Below are 27,326 nucleotides of genomic sequence, written 5' to 3'. Positions count from 1 at the left end.
GTATTTGATAACTACATGTATGTTCATTTGTTTTTATTACATAAAAATTATTGTTGGGTTAGTCTTTTCATGAAACTTAGGTTCTGATACCTTTCGCACTGGGACCAGACGATAGATAAATGAAATAGTTCCATAAGTAGTTATTTATTATTTATTATAATCAGGTTATTTATTATATTGTAGAAGTGGAAGAAAATCAACATCAGTTCATTACTGACATGACTGGGTTAAAAATCCATGTGGTAAATGTATTTCAGTAATAAAAGTCATTGAAATATCTTAGTAGCATTATTTGTAGACTGTTGCACTAAAACTGGACAATATTAAATATTTTTGTATACTATTCGTGTTACTTACATAATATTAGTGGGTCGCCCGCGAAACTTTGCGTTTATTCAAAAGATTAGGAATTTCAATATATATGAGTTTTTGTTTTGATTTCATTTCATTGTAAACTGCAAGTTACTTATTTACATTCGGCACCAAAATGTTGAACCTTATTTAAATGATTTTTTTTATGTATATTTATTAATTCAAAACATATTTTTTTCATTTTTCCTTATGCAGCCGTACAGCTAGTACCGCTCTTTAACCGGCCAGCTACACTTTTCCACTTTCTAAAATTAATTCGAATAAATTTAATAAATTGTAATTAGAATCCTCTTTATTTTTCTGCACACCTACGGCTAGAGTTCTTCAAAATGAGACCATAACCGACTTTTTATGTGCAGCTATCGACCCTCAATCACTGGAATCGGCTTACGCTATTAATTTATAAGATTATTGTATATAAAAGTTTAGCTTCTATATCCAGTAGTATAATTAGGCATTTTTGGCTGATACGTGTGCACTATTACACTCTTCACTTCACGGTGTTTATATAAAAGGAATAATAAAGGGAAAAAGCTGGCAATAATATTTATAATGTTTAATAATCTTAAAAGTTATTTTTTATGAATATGTATTACAAAGGGCCCCGATCATATGGATGTTTGTGCAGATGTCTTCGGTGCGGCTTAGAAGGAGTGCTGTCTGTATTTGTATATCTAGCTTTATTTGATCTATGGCTTAGAACCTCTTGATCTTCGTCCATAAAATCATTCATACTATTATCAAAATAGCTGGGATCTCCGTCTTCCAAATCGTAATCTTCATCGCTGTGTTCATTTCTGAAATAAATAAGTAAATAACATAATTTAATAAATCATAAATGTCTATTCGTTTATCATAAGTCCTCTGTGATATTTTCATACTTGATTCCTTTGAGTTGTTGAAATAGTCGATCTGCGGCGTCAGTCACGTCAGAATCTGGCTCGTGCTCTTCCGTGTCGTCAGTCAGACGAACCTCCAATCGCTGTAAAGCTGCATCAGCTCTATTCGTCAATCCAATGAATTTCTCAGTCAGTTGTTGTAATTCTTTCTCATTAAAAGTAGTATGTGTCGTGTTTCGGAACAGATTTTCGAGACGTTTGCATGGAATGTCCATCTGTAACATTGAAAATTTCATAGTTTTAGTATTTAAAAGAATATTTGCAGGAGTTCTCAGCCGGAGTAATTGTCCATTTGGTTTGTAATAGGTTTTTCAGCATCGATGCAAGAATTCCTACTAATATTATAAATGCGAAAGTTTATTTATTTACTTAAATATTTTAATGCTCAACATACGAATGAAGAAAAGAGTGAAGTTTGTGAGGATGGACATTTGTTACTCTTTAGCACATTTGCACGTGACATAAATCAAGTGACATCCTATTGTAAATTAAAAAAACGAAATACAGAACAAAAATATCACTTATACTAACTTGTGTTGGGCGATTGCTTAATATTTTCATAACTTTATTGTCATGGTTTCTCATTGTTACTTGAATGTTTTGTAATTCCCGAAATGTTGACGCTGTTCTGAAATGGTAATAAATATCATATCAATATTAATTTAGTCGTAATGTTTTGTATGTAATTCTGATTTATTGATGAGTTTACATGAACAATTGAACCATTTTTACAGTGCCATTGTTTTAAGTATTCCCACGTAGGTTAACATGCGAGTAAGAAGTATGAAACTTGAAACGATATAATTATTTTTTATACAGGTGTATTTTTATATATAAAGATATATTAATCACGGACTTTTTAGGAGTTATATTAGGAAATAGTATAAAACAACTAAATCAAAAGTTTGTTGTCGTTAGTACTCCTGCCATTAGAATAAACATACTTGTTAATGAGGGAATCGATTAATTTGTCCAGCACATCAGCTACATGCGTCGGATCGTCGAGTTGAACTCGTTGACAGGAATCAACAAAGTGCTTTTGAGCGTCTAAAACTTCTTGCATCTGAAATAAAAAAAGCGTAACAATAAAACTGACGTAACAATAGCACATTTATTATATTTTTAATTATTTGGATAAATCGATTGAATAGCATGAAATTTTAATTGGCATAACTGTTGTTGTGTGGTGTCTGTTATTGTAATCATAATTCAAATGTTGTTTACACCCAAAATGGTATACCACCGCGATTAATGGATCCCGTTAAAATTGTTATTTTATGCGCTCAGTGTTAAATTGATAGTGTCAATTTCTGATTAAATAAATAAATCTACATAACTATGTTTTACCGCTTGGATAGTGTAATGCGGTAAGGTATTTTTTTTCTAGTAAAGATATGAATTCCATCGACCAACGAATTGATAATTAATTAAACGAATATCAATATATTAAACGTATGTATTTAACATTAATATCTATTGCTAATTTTACTGTCGAAACTCGTTATACCGAGTGTATGTTTAGCGTTCATGTCTGTAAGCTTACGAGTCGTTGCTCAGACTTATTAGCCATGCAAAGCTCTATACGTCATGCAATATTGTGATCCGAATCAAACGGCAGCGTTGAATGATTAAATATGAAATGGTTGCTATTTCAAAACACAATCATCAATGTAATTCTTAAAAAAAAAATGTACTTGGGGCTTGTACATACAAAATATACAGAACTTGTATAAGCCTTTTGTGAGGGTAGTTGAATATGATACTCGAGGTCACTATAGCTTACCTTCATGTCTATTTTATTAGTGTTATCTTCAAGACGCTTTGAAAATGTTGCTTCAACGTCTACAGACGTAAGACGTGCGTCTCTATGTCGCCTCGCAAGCGCCCGCAGGCCGTCGGCGAGCTCCCGTCTCGTCACGTTCACCAATGACATTCCGTCTCGAACCAAGGACTCTATCAGAAGGCCGCGACGCCACGTGTCCGCATAGGCACCACTCACCTAAACGTGTTGAATGAATTCTAAGTAGCTTTAAGCTTTCGCAAAGAATATATTATAATGGGTGCATCGAGTTACTTACTTTTTCCAGTAAATGGGTGTGCGAGTTAATTTGATTCGTTAAATTTTTGGCGACCTCGGTAATTTTCGCCTGGCTCTTTTCTATTTTGTCACTGCTCTCTTTGATTGAAGTCTAAAACAAATATATATTATAATTTAAGATTTGTGAACATCGGTTGTGTAACTATGGCTTAAAAGTGCAACAAATAAACAAATTCTCTCTCGCATTTGTAAGATACATAAGATTTTAGTATAAAATAGCAATGCCACAAACCTGTACACTCGTCTGTAGCATGTGAAGTCTGTGTTCTAGTCTCTCTGCAGCCAACTGTGCCCTTTCAAGTTTCAAAGACAGCGTGGTTTCCAGGCGGTCTAAAAGTCACAATAAATAGATCATTCGCCTAGCAATTGATTAAACGATGCCCCTATTTGTTCAATTGTGAATGATAAATGTAAGCAATATTGCGAAAGTTGACATAAAGTGCGGATTCTAAAATAGGATATGACAGAATAAGGATGTCGTGACTCATCGTTGTATACGTACGCCGGTTTTGAGACCAAACAGATGTAATTTAGGTCGGGACTTCAAATACGATATTCATTCATGTTGTGCTTTGTACAGGTGATGTTTAAATGTTAGCCAACTACAATTCATGTACACGTAACGATTATGAATGGGCATTTTTAGTCAAAGCATATTTAATTTTGTTTCTTAATGTTCATATTGTCACGTCTTTATGTTAAGGAAGTATTCTAATAGAAGATTGGCACGCAAAAAATATCGTATTTCGACATACTAGGTAATGATTAAAATGTAGGTAAATAATTATTTCTACCTTATTTTAATTATGACATCATAATAAATAGCTTTTAGAACTTAGCTTATAAAACTGCTTAGCGGGAGTTTAGTAAAACACTGAACCCTCTCTTTTTGTCATTGATTTGGCATTTGAAAGAAGAAGAGATTATTGTTTAATTATTAACCCCTTAATTTATCCGCTAAGCCGTAATTGTAACGTATATATATAGTTGCATATTATATAGTTTAGTTTATTTACCAAGTTTATCTTGTATTACGTCCAAACGTCGCGCTTGTTTCACTTGAACTGCGGTTATGGTGTCTAACACACGCAGTCGCTCGTCTATATTCGCTAGAATTATACTCAAATCCTAAAAAACACAAAAACAAAATCGTGAGTAAGCTTTAAATTTATTTGATGCGATCTTTTATAATAATATTTCTTAACTTCTATTATGGCTTGAAGATTTAAGATTCAATTTCTTATAGACTTAGGATGATAATTAATGTGTCTCTTCCATAAGCATATACACATATAAACATAATACTTAATATTAAGTGTATGTCTTCTTTGACAAAGTGAGGTTACATTTACGAGTTTTTTTTTTTTAAATATATACAATAGTAATATATATATTATATTATTATAAACAACAGTAATTTATAACGCCAAGTGACCTTTTAACGGTTCCAACTAGCTATCAATACGCGTTATTACAAATTGCGCGTTCTATGCAGGTTTTCTTAGTGCTGCTTGCGTTTGTTTTATTTATTTATAAATCTCTCGAAATTACATAATTGTCTAAATTAAATTGTTGAAAAATTTATTTGTATGTACATTTATGGAAATATCCTGTAAACACTCCAACTAAATTTTCACAAGTTTTTGCTACCCAAGGCTGCCAGTCGTCATATATTCTACCGCCAACCAGCAATACTTAGGATAGTTGTGTTCCGGTTTGCATTATAGTAAGCCAGTGTCACTACGGCAAAAAAGATATCACATCTCAGCAATGTAAGGAATTGTTGAAATGGCAAATATGTTTTTTTTTTTAAAACTACTACTGCTGGTATTTAAATATATATATTTTAATCAGCATTCTTTTGTTTTAGAAATAAATTGCCTGAAGTTATTTCTTTTTAGTAACGCATTGTTTGATAACTTGCGTTCGTACCTAAGAAAACAACTAGTCATTATCTAGCAATTACTCTTACCTTAGGGGTATACGTATTGAGTGCGTTGGAACGTAGACTGTGCGACTCAGCCGGCGAGGCGCGTGCCAGCCAAAGGCACGCAAGCGCCGCCACAATCACACTTAACATCGCCCCGCCTGTAATCATAACCGAATAACATGCGTTTAGAGAGAAATTATAATTTCTCTATCAGTGAACGCTCGGGATGGGCTAGTGGAATACGTGTTTATAAATCGCAGTCGCAGAACTAATTTTTCACGTACTAAATTTATTTTATGCTAGAAATTGGAATTAATTCAAATTTTGTCCTTAACAGGAAACCAAGCAATATGCAGCTCTCAATTTTTTTTTTTTTAATTTGTGATTATATTCTTGCTCTGTATTATATTGAAGTAATATTTGCGAAAGAGCGAAAATTCAGAATTAAATTTTTTTTAATTAAAATGTTGATAGATTCACTAATATGTAATGTTCATTCAAATATAAGATAAGTTTTAAATAATCAAATGTTAGTAAATATGATCGGACGATAACTCAATGACATATAAATATAAAGATATAGGTCCTATAGTGGTTTTAAATCTGATCGTAACTTTAGATTAAATTCCAATCGCTAAGATAAGGCTTTTTCCTGCACTGAAGTAGTTAATTATAAATAAACAATCAAACGATTAAAGCAGCTTATAACAGTAACACAATTAATTTATCAAGTTCTAATCAAGATGTAATAGATGTATAGACTCTACGTTTTATCAGACTTCGTATATCATACAAGAACGATAGTGTTCTATTTAAATATGCGCAAATTATTTATAAAAAATATGAAAGAGTTTTTGATTTGATGATGGTGATTATCTCCTGATGGATTTCTCCGTCGGCGACCAATGAGACTAGCTGATCGAAGAAGAGATCATAAGTGTTTGCGCAAAATCACGTGCACTCCTACTCTTTTACATGTACGATGAGATTTGTTGCGCAAGACTTCAGGTGCTTTCCGAGGCACGGGTGTGTTATAAGTGCCAATTTACAAACACTGTGATATTTTTGAGATTTTTTTCAACAAAATAAACTCATTTATTGTCCGTATTGTATTGGCAATAGTCTCGCGACCTGCAGCTTTCTTTGCTAGCTATTACAATAACGAGATAGTTGCAAAAATCAGATACTTTTATATTGGAGTATCAATAAAATCAATAAGAGAACATTTCGCTTATTGATTTTATTAAGTCTTAATAGACCAAAGAGTTTTGTATCACCAAGAATCCAGGTGAAATTATTCTTCAATTAATACACCTATTTTTTAATTTTTGATTCTACATAACGACTATATATCATGGATCTGAAGTTCGAACTAAGTTCAACTTATATAGTCCTATCGTAATTGGGAACTCGTTAAAATAATATATTCCACGTTATAACTTGATTACGTTATACAAGAAGATAACTAACACGGAGAAAATTTAATATCGCCACGATAAAGTTCTCTCGTAGTTTCACCGAATCATTTATTCTATAATCAAACAACAATACTTCATAATCGTGTATAGGTTATAGGTGGGTCAGTGTTACAAGCCCTAGTCATAATATCTTAGTTCTCAGGTCTGACGGCGCAATGTCCACTGAATTAATAGTTAATATTTAATTATTGTGACCACATACCATCCGATTGTTTCTTCGTTTGCCTCCCAATTATAATTAAATAAAATCAATTTGATTAAGAAATGTGTGTAATCTTCTAATCAAAATGAATTTGATTGAAATTATAATACGCATCGGAAGAACTCGTCATCATCAACATGTAACAATTAAATGTTCTGACGACCGACGTCAGAGCTATCGTTAAGTTTGTCGTTTATTTAAATATAAGCCTTTCTCACTTTGAATCTTTATACAAGTCCGTCTAGGCAGGTACCATCCATGTATTCTACCATCCAAACAGCAATACTTAGTGTTTTTGTATTTTGGTTCAAAGGGTAAGGAGTCTGGGTATTACAGGCACCAGCGATATTATATCTAAGCTAGTGTTATAATTAATATTTTTTACGACGCCAATATTTATATCATTTAGTATTTACCTGTCCGTCTACCAATTTTCAACAATGAATATACCCAACCATTGTGTAACATGAACGCATTCATTAAAAATGTAAGTGCGATTTGAGTAGACTAAGTATTTTCTATAAGTACTAATTTATTATGGTATGAGATAAAGAGGTCTTATAATAGACTGTCTTAGAGCAAGAAGGATTACTTTATTCACGTGATAAAACACGAGAATCTCCATTCAAGTTTAGAGTAAAGTATTTCCAGGCTAACATAAACCCATTTATTATCGTTTCTGCTTTGTATCCTCAATGATCCTTGTTTATACTGAAACTCTTCTCTTTGTTTGAATATCATAAGAAACAAAACACTCGTATCTCTTGAATGAGATCTTCGAAAGTGAAATAAATATTATATCGGTACTGATTCTTACTACTACTACCATGTTATAGCAATCTAAATATGCCTATACAATTTTATGCAGTATCATCTTCACTGTGTTTTATGGCTTTTAAGTAGTTCACTTACTTAAGTATGAAGACGATTGCGAAAGCTAATCGAGATCAATCATTTACAAATATTTAAAACGAAGATAGATTTTATAGCTTCGTTCTCAAGATCAATAGACGGATCCGGAAGAAAAGCTCACTTAATCGTGACTAGACGCACGACGCGTTCCATTATTCGTGGCGCGTGTTGACAAGCATTGTTTATTCCACCGATCACCGGCAGGTGTGCTCTCTCGTCCTGCTTATGTGCATCTATTTATTTGCATTCCGGTGCAGTTCGTGGACCCCGGGTTGGATTATCATTGTCGAATGCGCCCACACACGACCGAGGTCAACCTTTCAGTTCAGTCAGGCCCGTGTGTCTGCTGACATGAGCCTCATTGCACAATCCTAAAACGTCTCTTTATAACAACGTCGGTCATATTTCCTGATTAAATCATTTCTAAACGTGGAGCCGCAACATTGTTTACATGTAAGATTTCACTTTTAATTATTATGCTTATTTTAAATACCGCTATTATCAAGAAATTTCGCAAGTCTTAAGCACCAATTTATCAGGTTAGCGAATATATTATTACGCATTATGTATTTTGCCAGTATATTATTAAGCGAAATAAATAATTATAAGAACATGTTGCCAACGTAGTTGGGCTCGATTAAGAACCGGCGTAATTTTGTTAGTTATGGTGAGCTACTCTGCGATTCGTTTCACTTCTGTTAATTGATCTTCGATCACACGTAGCACACGACTGATTTACTTGTGGATTAAAAGAAATCTAAAAGCGACAGCTAAACTATCTAACGATGCGTAAATATAGACACCGTAGTAATGTTTAATGAGGATAAATGCTTCGTCGTTCATACTCAGAAGCCCGCATACTCAAAAATCGATAACGAAAGCAATCCGTCTTAATTTCCTCTATAGGTATTTCGTTAGATATGTCAGTATGTTTATCACTAGTGAAGAAATATTGTTTATTAAATGAAAAGAAAAATACTATTTTATTTTTGTAACAAGAGTTCAATAATTCAGAAAGGGAAAGGAATGTATTCGTTTTAAGTACGACGACCTCCACGTGCTTTAAACTTGCAATACAAGTATACGATGCACGCACAGGGGCAGGTTTTCGGCGAAATTTAACTAAAACTAAACCATCATGTAGCGAATGACAATAAGAAAAAAAATATTTGCTTTAAATTTGGCTTGGAAATGAGTCTTAAGACAGTCGTTGCACATAGTCATATAGTCTGATGAGATTTGATATGTAGAACAGCAATTTACAGCGGCCGCTTGTCAAAGTTCAGTAGAACTGGAGACGAGCCAACGCGACTAAAACGCACTTCCAGGTGCTAGAACTTCCCTATTAATCTTATTAGAGAACCCGTTCTTAATATAATTGAGTTGACCAATTTGTGTATTTTAACATTTGGTAATTGGAATGTTGGTTGAATGCGATAATAGCCCTTTTACGTTTACGCCGAAAAAAAAAATGCCGGACGCTTGTCTTATTTTTTGTTTTAATCAAAAATAATAAAATCGTCAAAAAGCTTATTTTATAGTTTAGTGTGTAAAAGTATTATTGCATGTAAAAATTATGAATTTTTGGTCAATTGACATATATTGATTTTTTAAACGTGTGAATATTGTCAAATTATATATTTTTTTTAATTATAGTTAAAAAGTACATAACATAAATAAAAATATGTATATATACACAAAACTGAGTCCAATTCTTTTAGAAGGACTCTTGTTTGTTTTTAAGAGAAGTCGTTGGCCTTTCCGTCCTTCCCTTGTCCTATTGTATGTAAGAGCTTCCTGGTGAGATCACGTTTATTCCTAAGCCTCGCTATATTCTCCGTTGAATTTATCATTTGTCTATACAAATATACCTGTAGGCACAAATTTAATTCAGTTTGACGTTCGAAATAAAATAAGTATTAATTTAATTTTAAGTGCCAAGTCACGAAGCTTCCGTTTTCAAATTAAAGCCTTGAAACGGAAGGTAACACAATTAGTTTTTTCTAAATAATACCATGACATGCAGTTTAGTATTTCGAGGGACTAAATTTAAAATTATTACTTGTTTGTATAAAAAATTGATTGAAACTTTTTTATTTTAATAATCTTTGTATAAAACTAGACGTATTTGTCATAAGTCAGAGCAACAGTCATCAGTAAGATCCTTTGAAATTTATAATCTTATTCGAGTGCTCCGCCCGATGACTACCTCAACTTTATGGAGGTCGTAGATATTAATAAAGATAAACAGCAGATTATGTCGCATAGGAACTCGGTAAGTCCTTTGAATTCGGCATTAACATCATAATAGGCTTTTTACAAGTTGAAGTGATGGTACAGAATTAGGTCAGAGATACAGTTAAAACTTTAACCCTTAAGACCATTAGCTACTTCAAAGCTCGCATTGAACAACGGGCAAATTACGGAGTTCACTTGCAGTCTGGCGCAGGCAATAGTTAGTACGCTTCGTGGAATGTCGTCGGGTAGCTGATTATAAATTTGCTTTATGTTCCCAACACCTTACTTGCTATTTGATAATAGTTGAGATTAAAGAAATCTAATAAAACTGTTTATTATCTAAATTATTTAAAGGTTCTGAGAATAAAGCTCCTTAAGAATGAATGTTTGATTACCGTCTAAATACAAAAAAAATAAAAAATTGTAGGTATTCTCTTCATGCGTAATCTATAATACGAAATAATTAGCGCAATTTCAACATTTTTATTCTCTGCATAATGTGTGCACACTTTGTTTGTTCCCGCAATATTGACATACATACTTACTATGAGCGTCGTTGATATATACCTATGGAGATAGGTAAGAATTCTCCTAGATCGCGTTATCTGCTTGCCTTAGGTCGTGTCGCTGTTCGCCCTCCTTTTGATTTTCTACTGAATAGGTGAATCACCTTTCGCTCGAGTTCAAATATCTGCGAATTTTTCGTTATCAGTCAAAGACTGGAGATTGGATTATTTTGTTTGCTACTTAAAAAATTTAAGTATTATTTTTTACTCAATAGTATTGTTTATATCGCGCACATTACTGATTGCTAGTTGTCAACTGGTTGAGGTGTGCGAAAGTGGGTTACATGATCGCGACAGACTGCGCGGCGGCGGGAGCCGGTCGCCAATTGACCAGAAGTACTAAAGATAACCTCACCTTTGTTACAAAATACTTTCATTGTGCCATAACATTGTTAAATTTTGCTATAATTAGATAAAGCTAAAATATTCGTAATCCACCCAAAAAATGTTCAATAAAAAGAACCCACTTATAATATTAGTGAGAATGTACTCTAGTAAAAATAAAAATGAGAATTTACAATCCTTCGATTCGTGTTAAATCATTAACATTTTTTGTAGGCCCACATTTAAACCACAGTCAAGCTACCGCAGGATATCGTAACAAAAACTCTCTAATGGACAATAGACAAGAGAAAAGTTTTAACATTTTTTGATGGTTTTTTTAGAATTTTAACCATATGAAAAAAAGCAACTAGGGCGATTAAAATTTGCACGAGGTTTCTTTTTTGTTTAAACGTTATTGCTAAGGTTTTGCATTAACTGTACTTTGCGGTTTATGTTGTTAGCATCATGACGCTATTAAAAAAAAAACAGATTAGCTTTATGATATCATGAAATGATGTTCTTTAGGATCGTGACTAACCTCGTAAATTGTCTGGGTGCCCAATAGCTAGCTGAGAAGCACGAAGAATCGTTGACGTTCAAATGTTGTATCGGAACAACATAAATTGTTTGGATTTTCTGTCATAAAAATTACAGTAACAGTCTCCAACTAGGAAGTTAGCAGTGTTATAGTCCCGTGCCTTACATGTAAACCCGTTAGTCCTGCTCCTGATCTGTTTATGATCGTATTAGATCGCCGTCCAATCGGGCTACAAGAGCGAATAGAGATGCACTTATGTTAACTCAAACTTGCTAACTAAAATATGTCTTGGTTTGATACTCTCCGAGATTAGTGGTCGAAATTCGGTCAGGGGACATTAGTTTCAAGATGAGCTCACACATAACGACAGAAAAATAAATATTGACTAAAAAAGATTAAAATAGAATACTACAAAGATGTGACGAAAAGATGCAACGTTAAAAAACTTTCTAAAGCGTTTTACAATGAGTAAAACCCTGGCATAGTATGTTATTAAACCGACGATTTAAGTTTGTTCAATAATATGTGTGATCTTATCGCTTAACTATACAGCTTTACATTTGTTTCAATTATAATGTTTATTAGTAAACACGTAATATCGTGCTAGATAAATACCTCGAAGGAAAGTGGTCCCACACAAATTATTAATAGAACCCGAATACGCATAAATTGCGTGTCGGCCCTAGGCGCTCACAAAATATTACTTACAGTAAAGGTCCTCTTTTTAAGTTTTTTTTTTTTTAAATAAGATGAATTGTTATTTAACAGCCGGTAGGTACTTCATTCATATCAATTTTAAGAGAAAACTTTGTTTATCGATCTTCGGTTTAGGGATCTTAATCTCATTGTTATAGATTTAGTTTAAACGATTTAAATAATAATGGTAACGATTTTTATTTTATAAACGTCTTATATCAAAATTTTATTTGGTTAGCAACCTGTTTTGGCAGCAAATCTCATATTATGATAATCTCTACAGCGTTGACTACATAATGTTTAATTAGAACAACTTTTTAACTGCTCAGCAACATATATGTGGCGACAGCGTTGGTATCTTGACGTTACTAATATATTAACTAACGTCGTCTACAACATAGTTTAAGAATTCGTCTGAGTTACCTGCTGTTGTTTCGTGTTCTCGTTAGGCAGGTATTTTAATAAATCTGAATAACTTGTCAAACAAATTACAAGAATTAAATTTAATCACGTTCTATTAAACATATATTTTGATAATCATTTTCATGGAATTTTAATGCAAATATAAATAACACAGCTGATTATAAACAATAATTTGAAAATTGAGTTATTAAAATTCGCTTTAATGTTTATATTTTGTTCTGTTAATAATTAAACATACGAGATAATTATTAATAATTAAAGATTTATCCCTAAGTTAGGTTAGGTGCCTACCTAATTTGTTAAATAACTATTCATCATTATTTTAGTAGCCTCATTGTTTGTTTCCTTGACTAATAAAATAATAATAAGTTCGCTTTGTTTTAAAAATGAGATACGTGTCTATCACAAAACAAGCTTCATATAGAATTTATTAGTCTACCTTTTATAATGTTATAATATTTAGAGGTTTATTGGTAGTAAAACCGGGCTTCCATTAATATGACAACAAAAAATCTAAATGGCACTTACGTCATTGTGTACATTATTACTAAAGGAAGAGAAGTAGTTTGAAACTGATTCATAGATGACATGTCAAATGAAGACACGTTAGGTTCAACGTCTCCGTAAAGCTTTATGCTACTATAATATTTCCTTTTAAACAATATCACATTAAAGATAATACAAAAACGGACAATGTGGCCTAAAATTTAAGTGGTCAGTGTCGCAGCCTATAAGCCTGTGCTGTTTGGAATGCAATGCATGTTACAATCGGTCTCATTTCAAGTTACATTCTTTTAGAATTAGAAGGAAAACTATTAGCTTGTACTACGGTGAATACATATTCGATGCTCCAACGACGTCCGATGATAGCTGGGACATAAGTTTGTTTGCAAAATTTAAACACAACTTTATTTACATATATACATTTTTATAATAAATATAAGTGTTCATAAAACGTTTGTATTGGATAATATACATAAACATAAAAAGGAAAAACAAGCATGTTTTTTAAACTAGGAATAATCCCGGTCGTACACAGGGTAACTCTGCAATTTTTTTATCGCGATCGGATCTGTGGTGTTGTTACGCACAGAGGACAAATAAACAATCATTTCTATTAATATTGATAGATTTATTATTTACAACAACTTGATTAGCATAATTATACGTTTGTTTAATTAAACTACGAAAGCAGTCCCAAGCTTTTATGTTGTAAATTTAAATTATACGTGCAAATTATTTTGTTATGAGACTCTCAAGTTATTTCGTGTGCATAAATTTTATAGACAGTCGTTAAAATTCCGTGTCCGAGGTCATCACACCAATATGCATAAGCTTAAACAATGTTAACATTTGTCATACAAAAAGAAAACCGAAATTCTTCGAATCCATTGTTTAAACGTTGCATAGTAGTTATTGAACGAGTGCCTCCTTTAGTTTTTATGTATTTTCTAATGACCAAAATTTAGCTAAAGTTTCAAGCCTTCGCAGAAACCTCGATTATTTTGCTTTATTCATATATTCGAATGGGGCTACAAGTTTTGTTTCTGAATATGTTTACGAATTGTATATAGTATTTAGGATGCACAGATTGATATTAGAAAAAGTGCTTCATAGTACCTTGAATGCCAAGGCAAGTCAGTATATATCACCTTTTATATTTAAATTTGAAAAATGTCAGTATAAATATTTAGTCTAATAAGGATAAATATAAAGTATATAGGTGCGGCAACTTCTATTTCGTTTATAAATGCATATTAAATAATAATTCAACAATATTTTCAAATGATTGATACTTAGATAAAAATCATCCGATTGAAAATTAAGTACAATTTAATTTTAAATGGGCTGTTCAATCAATTTGTGTTTGATTTGATAGCCCATTCTGTCTACCCAATTTTTGAGTTCATTTTACAATTGTTTATTCGGCTATATTTCGCCATGAGCCTTTCAGTCTCGATCGTCTGGCCTCACAAATAATAAACCAATGGAGCCAACTAGTTTTATACAGCGGTTCACATCGCCATTTTGGCTGATAATACGATTCCCAAAGATAGGGCGCAAAACATCGCTTATAGCGTTTTATTTTTATACATGGCCATTCCAAAGATTGCCCTCTGATGCCTTTGGACCATATTCCACACCCTACAATCACGCCTCTAGGTGCCTTGGCTTATATATATAAGTAGTATAGGAAGTATTTACGTCAATTCAAATGTGAGCAAAGTGTAACGTATATATTAAATATTATTGAATATCTATTTGTTCCTTTAAGATATAAGTTTAATTGTATAATATTATACAAATACAATCAATGTTGTTAAATTTCAGTGTAAATATTAACTTTTTTACTTAGGTACATAATGACGTAAATTATATTTTTTCGCTCTCTTACTAAATTTCTTTAACCAAACGTCGACGATCGTTTTTTTTATTATGTATATTAGTTTTTGTATTACTCCGTTGTTTACGTGATGTGCAATAAATTATAAAATAATAATAGTGTTTTGTTATACAGAATGAAAATATTTAAAAGGATATAATATCCACAATATATCATTGTCATGTATGGTCGTGTTAAATGTATGGTTTGGCACTTAGTAATGAATCGTAGTATAAGATATTATGCTTAATTTATTCGTGCATTATATCCGTAGATGATTATTGCTCGTGTAACCTTGATTTTCAGATTAATGATGGCAGCTTTTGAGCTCGTTTGTATTCAATAAGCGATATTATCATGAGTGTTATTTTGATTAATGGAATTACCTAAGGTTATTTTTTTATTTCAATTCTGTTGGCCAAATGTATCAAACATTTGACAGTAAGTGGTTACCAACACTCATAGATATTAACAATCCCATATATCGCCAGGGCGCCACCGATCTTGATAACTGAGATGTTATGTTCATTGTGCCTGTATTTACACTGGATCACTCAGGGAATACACAATACCAAATATTGCTATTTGGCGGTAAAATAAGAGATGAGTGGTGGTACCAACCCAGCCTGCATGAAGCCCTACCAATTAGTATTTCATCTTGTTTTTTCCCGTTATGACACTGTAATATAAAATATTTTTTATCTATGAAAACAATTCGTACGTAGATTTTCTTTTTGGAATCTCGTATTACGAAATGCGTGCGCTAATACTTTCTCTCATCTCGCAACTGATACATGAACGGAGTAAAGAGGTTAAGATAACAATATTACTTGTTCACAGAAATATTAGACAGGGCTTTATAATATCTTCGAAGTGTTATATAAGCGAAATTACTGATACAATATAAAGAGTTTGTTTTCATAATTGTACTTTTAGCTTTTACTTTCAAATCGAGCTGTCAATTTCATTATCTTTAATGTAAATATGACACATCCTACTATCACTGTCTCATAGATATATATATGGATTTGGAACATATATAGTTATGTGTTAAATATGTAGATTTGTGTTGTAACGTAAATACTTAGTTTTTTGTGTATAAGCAATATTATCGGTGTCGTCTTAGGAGACGTGTCAGGAGCTTTGTTTGTGATAAGCAAATACAACGCACTTGTGGCACGCGGGAGCTACCACTTGTTGCGTGTTTGCATACGTTGACATGCATACCTCCCAATTTAATAACACCCCTTCTAGTGAGTGTGTTTATGGACCGCCACTGAGAAATTATTTATTCAGACAAGATGCGACCGCACCTTGTGAATATACCAACAGGAGGTAAATAAATTAATTGACTCAAAAATTCTTAAACGATAACGTTTTTATTTTAAACAAATAAAAAAGCCCGTAAATGTCTCGCTGCTGGGCAACGGTATCAAGTTTATTTCACCTCGTTGCTTCAATGCAGATAGGTGGATACACCATTTTTTCATGATGATTTCTTTCGCCGCCACCGCACGATGTGTTATTGAAATGAAATATATTAAGTACGAGAAAATTCGGAAGTGCTTCCAAGATTTTACCCAGCAATCTTTCATTCACTAATCACGGCCCGAATCACTGTGCCATTTTGGTTCTTAACAAGAAAAAGTCCTCTTCAAAGTATTCCCTATTATTCTGAATGTTCAAATTTATTAAACGAAGTACACATGCCGGACGAATGTAATTGAAATTATTCGCTCCGAGTCATGGACGTGTTTTCTATTACGACCCCGCACTGGATATGGAATGTAGATCATTCATGGGAAGTAATGCTTGCACGGGTGCAGACTCGCCATGTGATTGATTATTATGAGCACGATCTGCGGTTACCCAAGGCGATTTACAGTAGCTCATTTATTTCTCACGTTCACGTTGAAATACATGAAAATATTAAAAGAGCGAGCGGTTATTTAAATTGTTTACAATATAAGGCATCGTATATATTTGCAGAATTACTCAATCGATTTCCAAGGCGAGACTTCCACATTGTTTCATGTCTACAATGAAACGACAATAAAATGACAAATTCGCCTTCTGTTTCGTCGGACAAGGCAGGTGATATTGTAAATTGTTCACGTTTTTAGGATCCGGTAAAGTATGCATTATATTGTTTCTTTTTTCGTTAATTTGGTGCAAATGTTTGGCAAACATGACCAATTTATTTTTATGTGGCAGTAAAATAATATAATAATAATTAATAAACGGTTTGTAAGCGTGTTTCCTTGACCGATATGAAACATCGATGCTACTTGACAAGTGTTGCCACTTATAATGCCCTTCTTAACAATTTTTCCCCGCAAAAGTTACGCAGTTTTAGTTCGGTTTTCCAGACATATAAAGACATTTCGTGGTCTTGAAATGTCCGGTTTATTGTTAGGAGAAAACCACAAGGACCCGTATACGTAAGCTTGTGACTGGGTTTTATTTTTGTTATATTTTATTTAGTTATAATATGATGTACAATAAAATAGAATTATAATTGAAGATTAATTAATATTGCTGTTAAGTCAAACAATTAAATGCAAAAAGCAGAAACACTCATTATCAATTCTGTTTATAGAAAATTGTATATGATGGTATTTGAACTAATGTTAGTTAATTCGTTCTATTCTCTTTCTTCTGACACTCACTATTTAAAACGAACCAGCTATTATGTTACGTCAATTATCTACCGGCAGAGCTTTTCTGTAAGGGAAAACTCAACAATCATCGCAGGACATGATCATAATATATTTGATAATATTGTTAGTAAATTATAAGCGACATCGACTATAATAATAACATATTATTTTATGGCATCGGTTGGCGGACGAGCGTATGGGCCACCTGATGGTAAGTGGTCACCACCGCCCATTGAAAAAGGCGCTGTAAGAAGTATTAACCATTCCTTACATCACCTATGCGCCACCAACGTTGGCAACTAAGATGTTATGTCCCTTGCTCTTGTGATTTCACTGGCTCACTCACCCTTCTAAACGGAACACAACAGTACAGAGTACTGTTATTTGGCGGTAGAATATGAGATGAGTTGGTGGTACCTACCCAGACGGGCTTGTACAAAGCCCTACCACCAAGTTAATTCGTACGCTAATTGACATAAATTACGGCTTCATACATTTAAAGGATACACGCATAAAAATAGAGTAATCACCGTAAATCAATTTTCGGTGTTAGTTTTTACAGAATAGCACTGTTGGGGTAAATGATAATACAATAAAATATTCAATGTTATAACAGCCAAGACTGGGAGACTGACTTTCTTTAAGAAACAGATGTCTAAGCAGATAAATCTGTGTAACGATTTATATAACCTGTACATTCGACAGGAATTGAACTTGCAACCGTTGGTAAAATCGGTCAAAGCGACGCAAGAAGGTCGTCGTCTGATAGTAGATAATTTATAAGTACCTACTTTGAAAATAGATTTGACGCCATTTGTATAAAAAAATGTAAACATTTGCAATCATTTGTTTTAAAGAATTATTAGTCGGTTATAGCTTATGATTGTTTACAATTATATACATTGTATCTATATATAACACAAAGCAACTCATAAGTTCGTTATTTTTTGTGAAAAACTATAAAATGTATTTCTTTTTAATACAAAAATCATTTTGTTATTTTTTATAAAATAAAAATGAAACTAAAAAAGTGAAACACGAAGATCGCCTAACACATCGATATTTCGTACATACTTCAATTAAGTTGGTATAAAGCGATTTTAATATTGCTTTTATTATATTTAGTTTTAGCAATATATAAGTTTTTATATATTTATTACAGAACTTTATATGCATATAAACATTATGTATTCGTGTTATTATTTATGTATTGTTCGTTGGGTAATTACACGCTATAAATTGCGGACTGTAATAACTTAAAACACTTAAGTGTAAATATATTGGCTATTAGAATATAATCAAGGTATTTATATCCCGTATAACGCAAAGCTCTGTAAATACACCGGTATTCTTATAGTAACTATGAAAACAATTTAATCGTACTATTTTTTCTTAAAACTATTCGAATTATGAGAATTTATTGATCGTAGATGTTTACGAATATTCGCTATTTAGATTAAAAACAGCATGTATTATCTATTTGCTAATATTTCGCGTCTTACGCAAACATGCGGCATTTCGATAAGATGATAAAATATAAATGTTACTAACCTCGGGTTAATCTTGAGATTCGCAGTCGCAGTTTCCCTTAAGTGTTTGCAGTCACTTTCACGAAACACTCACTAATCATTTCACTAAGATGCTCCTACATATTTAATTTGCGATGTAAGCGTGCGCGCGGTAATTTTGCGTATTTTGCGGAGCGACAGGTGCGGCTGCCGCAGCATCCGAAATGGCTCTGGCGCTGCGGCCGCTGCGAATAGCGCGCTGGGACCACGCCCCGTGCGTACGCGCATCTCCCCGCCCGCCCCAGCGCGGAAGCCTTCTTTCATTATTTCAGCATTTTTCCTGACTGAGTAATAGCTTTTCTATTAAATCGTAAGATGGCATTCGATATCTGCTTTACACTGCCTTAAGTACACCATTTGTTTAATTGTATTTTCTTATTCCTAGTTTCGGTTAGTTAACATTAAGGTTTCATATTTCTAATAATTATTATGCGAATGATTGATTATTTAATATTGAATTTCTATAATCATAAATATTCATTTTCCCTCGATTGATTTTCTTGTACCCAATTTTTTTTTCGTTTATCAAATTGAAACTTACAATAAACTTGATGCACGATGATAAGTTACCTCGTCTTGTCGTAAAAATTGATACATTTTTTAAAGTAAATTCCTACATTTATTGCCAGCATTATAAATGCGTTAAATTTAAGCTATCATAGAACATAATCTATGTAGCGACCATAAAGCGAAGTGCGATGCGCTGAATCTGGGATATGAAGCGCGTGAGAAAGTTCGCCGTCCGCAGCCCATAAATCGTCTATTGGACTCTACTAAATGAGTCCCTTGATTGGATGCTAATTGAGAAAAGAAGAAATCTTTGTGTTTGGACTCACTTTACTGTGAAATGACGTCGTTCCTTATAATGTACTGGAAGCTGTACTGAGTACGCTAATGCTGGTCTCGCATACGCAGTGTCGATTTTAATAACTATTTAAATGAATCATACATCATTAGAATCAATATAATTACTGCTGTTCATTCAGTTACATAAATCGACTTTCTATTATCGATCGAGTGTCGTGATCGTAAGTAGATAGTGTAGTGTAACTTTTTCTATCATCAAGAGGAATCGCAACGTTCTCGGACAGTTGTAATCGTTCAAGACACGAGAGTAATTTGCAACTACGCCCCATGGCGGCATGTTTGATACGTAGGTAAGTATCTATTAATGGCTTATAGAAATCAATTCATTCATTTTATGTTAATTATACACGATTGTAAGCTTGTGTTTTGTTTTCTGTCTTTATAACGTCCTCTTATTTTTATATGAGTACAAGCATTCATGCAAAGTATGAGCTCGACTTGATAGATATATTTATTTTTTTATTTTAACTTTTTTCTCGCTAATGAAAACAGGGTATTCGTTCCAAGTAGATTTTTCTCCATTCGTTTTTTTTCTATATTTTTTTTTATCAGCGGTAAAAGTTGTTACACCTAATAAATTATCTTCGAACGAACCAGTAGCATTATGTATTCCATCGACACACTAAATTACTTAATTTTAAATGAAATTCGTTGGCGTGACTGTTTTATATGCGTATTGATTTAGCATCTAACCTATCACCGCAATAAATTTTTGTGAAATATGTCCAATAGTTTTAGCGTCATTAGTTCGAAGACAGATTGTACAGTAGAGCTACTCTTTAAACACACACTCGTAAGACATATTGACTATTAAATATAATTATAATATAATATAAAGTAATTTCTTAACATTTGGCGAGTGAAAAGTGAGATTTACAGAATAGTCTTTCTTTTCTTAAATTAAACTTATCCGTAACGACTTTGTTAAAAAAAATCATACATGTATGGTATTGTCAGTCTTCAAAAACTCATAATGATGTGTTTGCTTTGCTTTTATTATGTGTAGATAAACATTAAAATATATAAAATACAATAAATAACAGTAATAACTTCAGATATGATGTAGGAGTCGGCATGGCTGTGTCCTTCATTGAATAAGCAACAAATAACCGGTCGCGTGTCCGCAGTAGCTCGCTCCCGACTTATCTCAATTAGCTACTTATAAACAATTTTCGATTATTTCGAAGCGTGCTGCACCACCACACAAGTCGACAGGTTTTATGACTTTCAGGAAACACTGTCCGAACATGAGGGCTTTGTTGTCAACTTAAGTAGGTGATTAAATATTTTTGCGAAAAGTTGATTTTTATTATCCTAACGAGCAATATACACGCGAAATTCTAAACGGATCGTTATGATATTTTGCATACACGTTATTTAAGACGACCTCCGTCGTCGAGTAGTGTGTCCACCGGTTTTCATGGGTACGCCACTTCGAGGTCCCGGGTTCGATTCCCGGCCGAGTCGATGTAGAAAAAGTTCATTAGTTTTCTATGTTGTTAGCTACTTGCATTGGGATCAGAGTAATGTATGTGATGTTGTCCAATATTTATTTATTTATTTAAGATCCAGAAACGACATATTCCTATCTAATACCTCAACACCCTCCCGTGACAAGTGCGCCCGGAAAATAGTTTAAAAAAATCTCAATGTAGAGAGGAGAATGCATTTATTTTAATTTTAATAGCTAATGATTTGTGTTTTGTTCAGTATATTTTTTAAAATAAATTTTATTATATTCCATAAAGATATCCGACAAGGATTTAGTGATAGTAACGTTGTTTTAACATTGAGTATGTATGTATGTATATCATATATGTTTATATTTTGTATGATTTTGTTAATACTTTGTAGTATTAGTATATTTTTATTACATCATTGTTATTGCTAACATGATTAATATAATGAAAGTGCATGTGTTGATACAAAGTCACACCAGCCCTGCTCTCTTTATGTTCCCAATCTGCGTCGTGTGCGTAAGCGCATGCAAGCGTAACAAGGCAATTAAATTTTAGGGGCAAGCTGAATATTGGTCTCTCGTTACCGAACTAACATTAATCCCGTGATATACTACCCGCTCACGAACTCGTCTGACGGAGTGTGTCTGGTGTTCGCGGGTGACCAATACTCTATAAATCAATTTATTTTAAATGCTGCTAGTTGGCCGCCTTGCCAGCCAGCGACATGGCACTAGCCTATTAAACTTTATCGCTATTTTCTAGGACTGCTTGCGGTTTTACGTATCATGTTCTAGAAAGCTACTGTTCTTACGTAAATCTTATATTTATATTAAAATTTTAAAATAGTAAATAAAATGCGTCTTAAAGTAGCTTACTTTAATGTCTATGGTGTTAATATGTTTATTCATAGTAATTGTCTTAAGATTTCCGACCAGTATTAGTTCATATCGAGTAGATTATGACAAGTAAAAGACAAGCAAATTACACTAGACTAACTCTGTCTCACAAAAAAATTATAAAAACTCGTGTTGTCCTATAAGATACATTTTCATTTGTAAAATTTATCTACATTCATAATATTAAAATGAAGGCAAATTATTATAGGCAAATATGAATCAATACGATACAATTTAGGAACAGACTATTAAAAAAAAAAAATTTCGAAGTCAAAGGTATGTTGTAAAACAGAAATGTAATTTGATATTATCATTCAGGCGATTGAATTAGTCACGAAGTACTTACCGTATCACTTTGGTATTCAGTATCCGTATCGACAATTTGCAAATCTAGTGATATCGCGTTTAGTTCGTTATATTAATTGGTCAGCATTGCGTCACACGAAGGATACAAATTCCTAATGTCTATTTTCAATTGTGATTGTCAGTTTATAATGACTATTAATAAATATTATGAACATTCCTTGAATTCGTCCTCACCACAGACAAGACTAGATCTAACTGTCGTCACCTCCGATTTAAACTATAAATGTTAGTCATTCTAATGGGTCGATTGTGATGCTGCCTGGTTATAGAAATATGCAGATACGAAAAAAAAACTCAAATAAATATAAATTTGAAAATGGAATGTAATGGAACGGTCAACATCTTTAAGTACATAAATCTTCTGTACGTGTGTGTGTAACTGAAATTCTAAACGGTTGGACTGATTTCGATGAAATATTATGTGTGTTGAGCGAATCCCTGGATAGTTTAGATTGGGATCAGTAGCGGCTGCGATCGAGAAGTAAATAAAATTATTATTTCCTCCAAACAAAATCGAAGCCAAAGTATATTGTATAAAAAAATGTGTGATCGTGTGCGTATTTATTTCATATTGTTACAACTGAGTTATTTATTTGATATACTTATATATATTTATACACAAACATGACATTACAAATAGTATATAATATTTATGTATGTCTAATAAATAAATATTTTATAGACCATATTAAAGGAATCTTTCATGATTGATATCGCACTTCAGTTTTATCGGTTCGTGCTAAAGATACAAAGTTTCACGTTTCCTTTGAAATATTATGAATCCACCGACATGTTTAATTATGTTTATAGTGCATAAAAATTTGATTGTTTTCGATGAAAATATATATCTAATGTTTAAAAATAAATAAAACGGGTATTCAATTATCCCCACAGATCATTAAAATTTAAAAAATAACGCAACACATTTGCCAGGTATACGATTCGTTGATAGAGTTCTGACCATAAGTCAAGAATATATTCATTTTATTTAAAAAATTAAAAGTAAATAAGGGGTAATAAAAAAGTAAATAAATATAAATCCTTTTTATGTAGCCAAGAGCAATTAAGGTAAATTGATAACAATGTATGGAAAAAACTATATTGTTAATTCTATATGTTAGTCTTAATAATTTTATAACAAGTAAACGTGGTTGTTTACACGTTTGCACGACGATGCCATAAATTTAATGAACTTGAAATATTGTTTATTTAAATATCTATCGAGACGGAAAAAAATAATATAATTACAACGGCATTGCGTGGGCGTCCTACGAATCAACTTGGTTATGCGCTTAAAGATTCCGTCGAGATGTAAGCCGGCCAAGGTTTATTCATGCGTATACGTAACCGGTATCGTTTGCGAAGATGAGTTCGGTCGAGCCGTCACATTTGCATCGCGATCATGCGATTATAGGGTAACGCGACAGGTTTTATTCGTAGTTGATCTACATGCGAGGCGAGCTATTCATATTCTTAGAATAACACAGCCAGTCGGATTTAATTATCATGCGTACTGCCTACCTGTTTAGTAATTGATTCGTGGCGGATGGTAATTTGTTTGTTCTTTTAGTGTCTCTTTATTTATATCATTCGAACGGACGGATGTAACTTCGCTGGGTTCAACGAGCCTGTTTATGTCTACGAATGCTTTGACATGATCGATTACTACCTAGATAACGTTATTATGCGAAATTTTACTATCGGCCTCAGTACTTATGTAGCAAAATGTTATATTCATAAATTATCATGACAAGTAGTAAATCAATCTCTCCCGCTCTCCGACAATGCCGGTAGAAAAAGAGAAACACGAGCTTTCCTTTGGCCCTGCGCGCGCGCATCCGCGCCACTATCGCCTTGATTGACGTGTTTGTTCTACTTAATTGCTTCAGTAATGAGATTCACTGTTTTATAGATATTTTTATTACTCCCTTATTCTCTATGTAATTGATTACATCAAAGGTACTTTAAATCGACATCGTGAACGTAAATCCGTAATGTTGGCGGTTTCAATGATATACTATTGATTGTTTAAAGGCTTTACGTAGACAGTAGTGCATGTTAGATGTACTCGAACAGAAAGTGATTATCATCTTGTTTCTTATGATAAATATTGAGTAATCGTTATCCATCAGTCCGAATGTGACCGCGATATTCCGTTTCACCTCATTTATGCCCCTTGTGTCACGTGTCTAGTGGGCTCGTGTTTGCGTCGAACTTTCTGGGTGTCTCGCAAATGCATGCTAATTAAATATTTCAATAAGATTTTCACAAAGGATTAAGCGGTGTTTGCAAGAAATTTTAAACAATTATAGCTTTCACACGACATGTAAATTTTTAAACACGATAAGATATAATAATGGTATTTAATTTCTTTGATGTTTTCAAATATTTCGCCGTTACTAATAAGTAACTGAAAATGTATTTAATTGCTGTGTGCGTGAAGTGAACATTTGTAATAGAATGAAACTGTTTTCAGTGTATTACCATTATATACTTTTTTTTTATAATCAATACTTACGGCTAGACGGAAGCCCCTTCTCTCCTCTTTTGAAGAAGTTTTCTACTAATACCCCTACACTCGTCCGATGAGATCGATGCATTACAGATAATATTTTCTTGTCTCAATTTTATAATTTTAATTTACATATGTGAATTTTCTATTTTCATAAAATATTATAACAGCTAATATGTATGCATTATAAAATAGCGTCTATCATAACGGTCGTAGTGTGTTTGAATAATTATGCATCAAGCATGAGTAGCCCATCATATTGTCATAACTTTCACAAAATATATTACGAAGTTCACTGATTTATCGTGTACTAAAGCAGCTTATTCATATTGAAATGGGTGCTATAATTTAATCGCGAGTCACGTCAGACGCGAGGCTGTTCGTTAAAATACATATACTTTGCATTTTTCAACGTGTTTCAAACACCTGTACCTGCGCCAACGGTCCTAAAGTGAACATTTAAATTGTAAAACGACAACTAATACCTATAACCTATGAGTGAAAGATTTTGTATCTACTTGTGTTTTGTTTTTTAAAACATAATGGACAAGGAATACGCTTATCATTTCTTTTGATCACAAAGAACAGTTACTTTCTCCTCGCATTTTAACTCGCGTTATATTTGAGTTACAGATGTTTCATACAAAACGATATTATAAGTTGAAATTAAAGTTACAGTTCCGCTTCTTAGAATCGTATCAAATCTTATCAAAATATACTTTATTAAGTGAAGCTACCACCAGTTGGAATGTAGATTCTACCAAGAAGAACAGGCATGAAACCCAGTAGTTATATAAACAACTAGCTGCTGGTTCCGACTTCGCTCGCACGCTTTCATACATGATTTTGCTTCTGTTTTGTCTGGTAGTGGTATAGCCTTTCTCAATAAACTGGCCTTCTAACACTGAAATAAATTTTCAAATCGGTCCAACCAAATAAACTCATTAGCTTTGTAATATTATTATAGATAAGTTTTCTTATATACATTCTTATATCGACCAAATCAAATTAGTAGTCCCTGTGATTAGCGCACCCAACCATAAAAAATCCCCTTGAGACAAAGTATAATAATAATATATATAAATAATAAAGAAAAAAAACTTAAAACTAGTAAAGTTCTATTTAAAAAATGTTCTATTGTTTCGTTCGTGTACTATGGTTCCTTTATTTGATCCCGGTTATTTGAAGTTTCGTTACGTTACTTGATACTATTCGGTGTAACATTGTCTGCATTGCGATGCGGTATTTCTAATCTCACGATGTCGGCACATTGGAAGGGACGCTCTGGACGGCAGGAAGACGCGCGGTCCACTTTGTGATCCGCTCGAGCGTGTACATCCTCGATGTGACCGCAAACACCGATCAAGACATGCAAACCTGTTTTTGAGACATCAGTTTTATCTGCGGTGCGCTCATTAGTTATGGCTCTCACGAAGCATTGTGCTCATCGCGGAATTGTTAATGAAATGCACCGACGTTTGTTTCAGACAAATTCATTAGCAAGTCATTTTGTTATCGAAACGTCTCCTGTATTGTTGACTTAAAACGCCTTCCGGTGTCAATTTGCATTATTTGAATCGTGTTTGCCGTCAATGGTCGACTTTCGTCCCGTCCCGGTGCCATTTAAGTTTACGGTTCCCTGGAACACTTACCGATTCAGTTTGTTTGTATTTCCAGTAATTATTTGAATTGTTATTCCCTGTTTGAATACTATTACGCCTATACGCTACTTTTATTTTATATTGTTGACGAAGATAGTTTTGTATAACGTTCTAATTATATCGATATTTTATGTAAGATGCACAGTATCAGAGGAATTAAATTTTTAAAAACGTATCGACTAATTATACTTTCTACCGTTTATTCCATAACATTGATTTAATAAATATACTTAAATGAAATGACTACGTGCGATCTTGATTAAGTTTGCCTGTAGGC

General features: G+C 33.0%; 2 protein-coding genes across 5 annotated transcripts in view; one reads left to right on the top strand and one right to left on the bottom strand.

Moving 5' to 3' along the window:
* LOC125063922 overlaps window positions 1-27,326 on the top strand; it is a 46,144-nt gene that overhangs the window by 2,011 nt on the left and 16,807 nt on the right. The gene's annotated exons all lie outside the window — the stretch shown is intronic.
* LOC125063924 lies at window positions 911-25,407 on the bottom strand. Of its 3 annotated transcripts, XM_047670626.1 has the most exons (11): window positions 25,395-25,407; window positions 19,858-19,862; window positions 5,342-5,457; window positions 4,386-4,497; window positions 3,602-3,699; window positions 3,350-3,460; window positions 3,055-3,270; window positions 2,216-2,334; window positions 1,803-1,899; window positions 1,254-1,486; window positions 911-1,169 (listed from the first exon to the last, which is right to left on the bottom strand). In XM_047670626.1, exons 3-11 carry the CDS (start codon window positions 5,447-5,449, stop codon window positions 965-967), a joined length of 1,299 nt encoding a protein of 432 aa, XP_047526582.1. In that variant the 5' UTR covers window positions 5,450-5,457; window positions 19,858-19,862; window positions 25,395-25,407; the 3' UTR covers window positions 911-964. The 3 variants fall into 3 exon arrangements, with proteins under 3 accessions (XP_047526582.1, XP_047526580.1, XP_047526581.1); XM_047670624.1 differs by lacking the exons at window positions 19,858-19,862; window positions 25,395-25,407 and adding an exon at window positions 19,271-19,453; XM_047670625.1 differs by lacking the exons at window positions 19,858-19,862; window positions 25,395-25,407 and adding an exon at window positions 10,675-10,802.

Source organism: Vanessa atalanta, chromosome 5 (assembly GCF_905147765.1).
Source record: "Vanessa atalanta chromosome 5, ilVanAtal1.2, whole genome shotgun sequence".
Taxonomy (NCBI): Eukaryota; Metazoa; Arthropoda; class Insecta; order Lepidoptera; family Nymphalidae; genus Vanessa; species Vanessa atalanta.
This window is presented reverse-complemented; position numbering and strand designations above follow the sequence as displayed.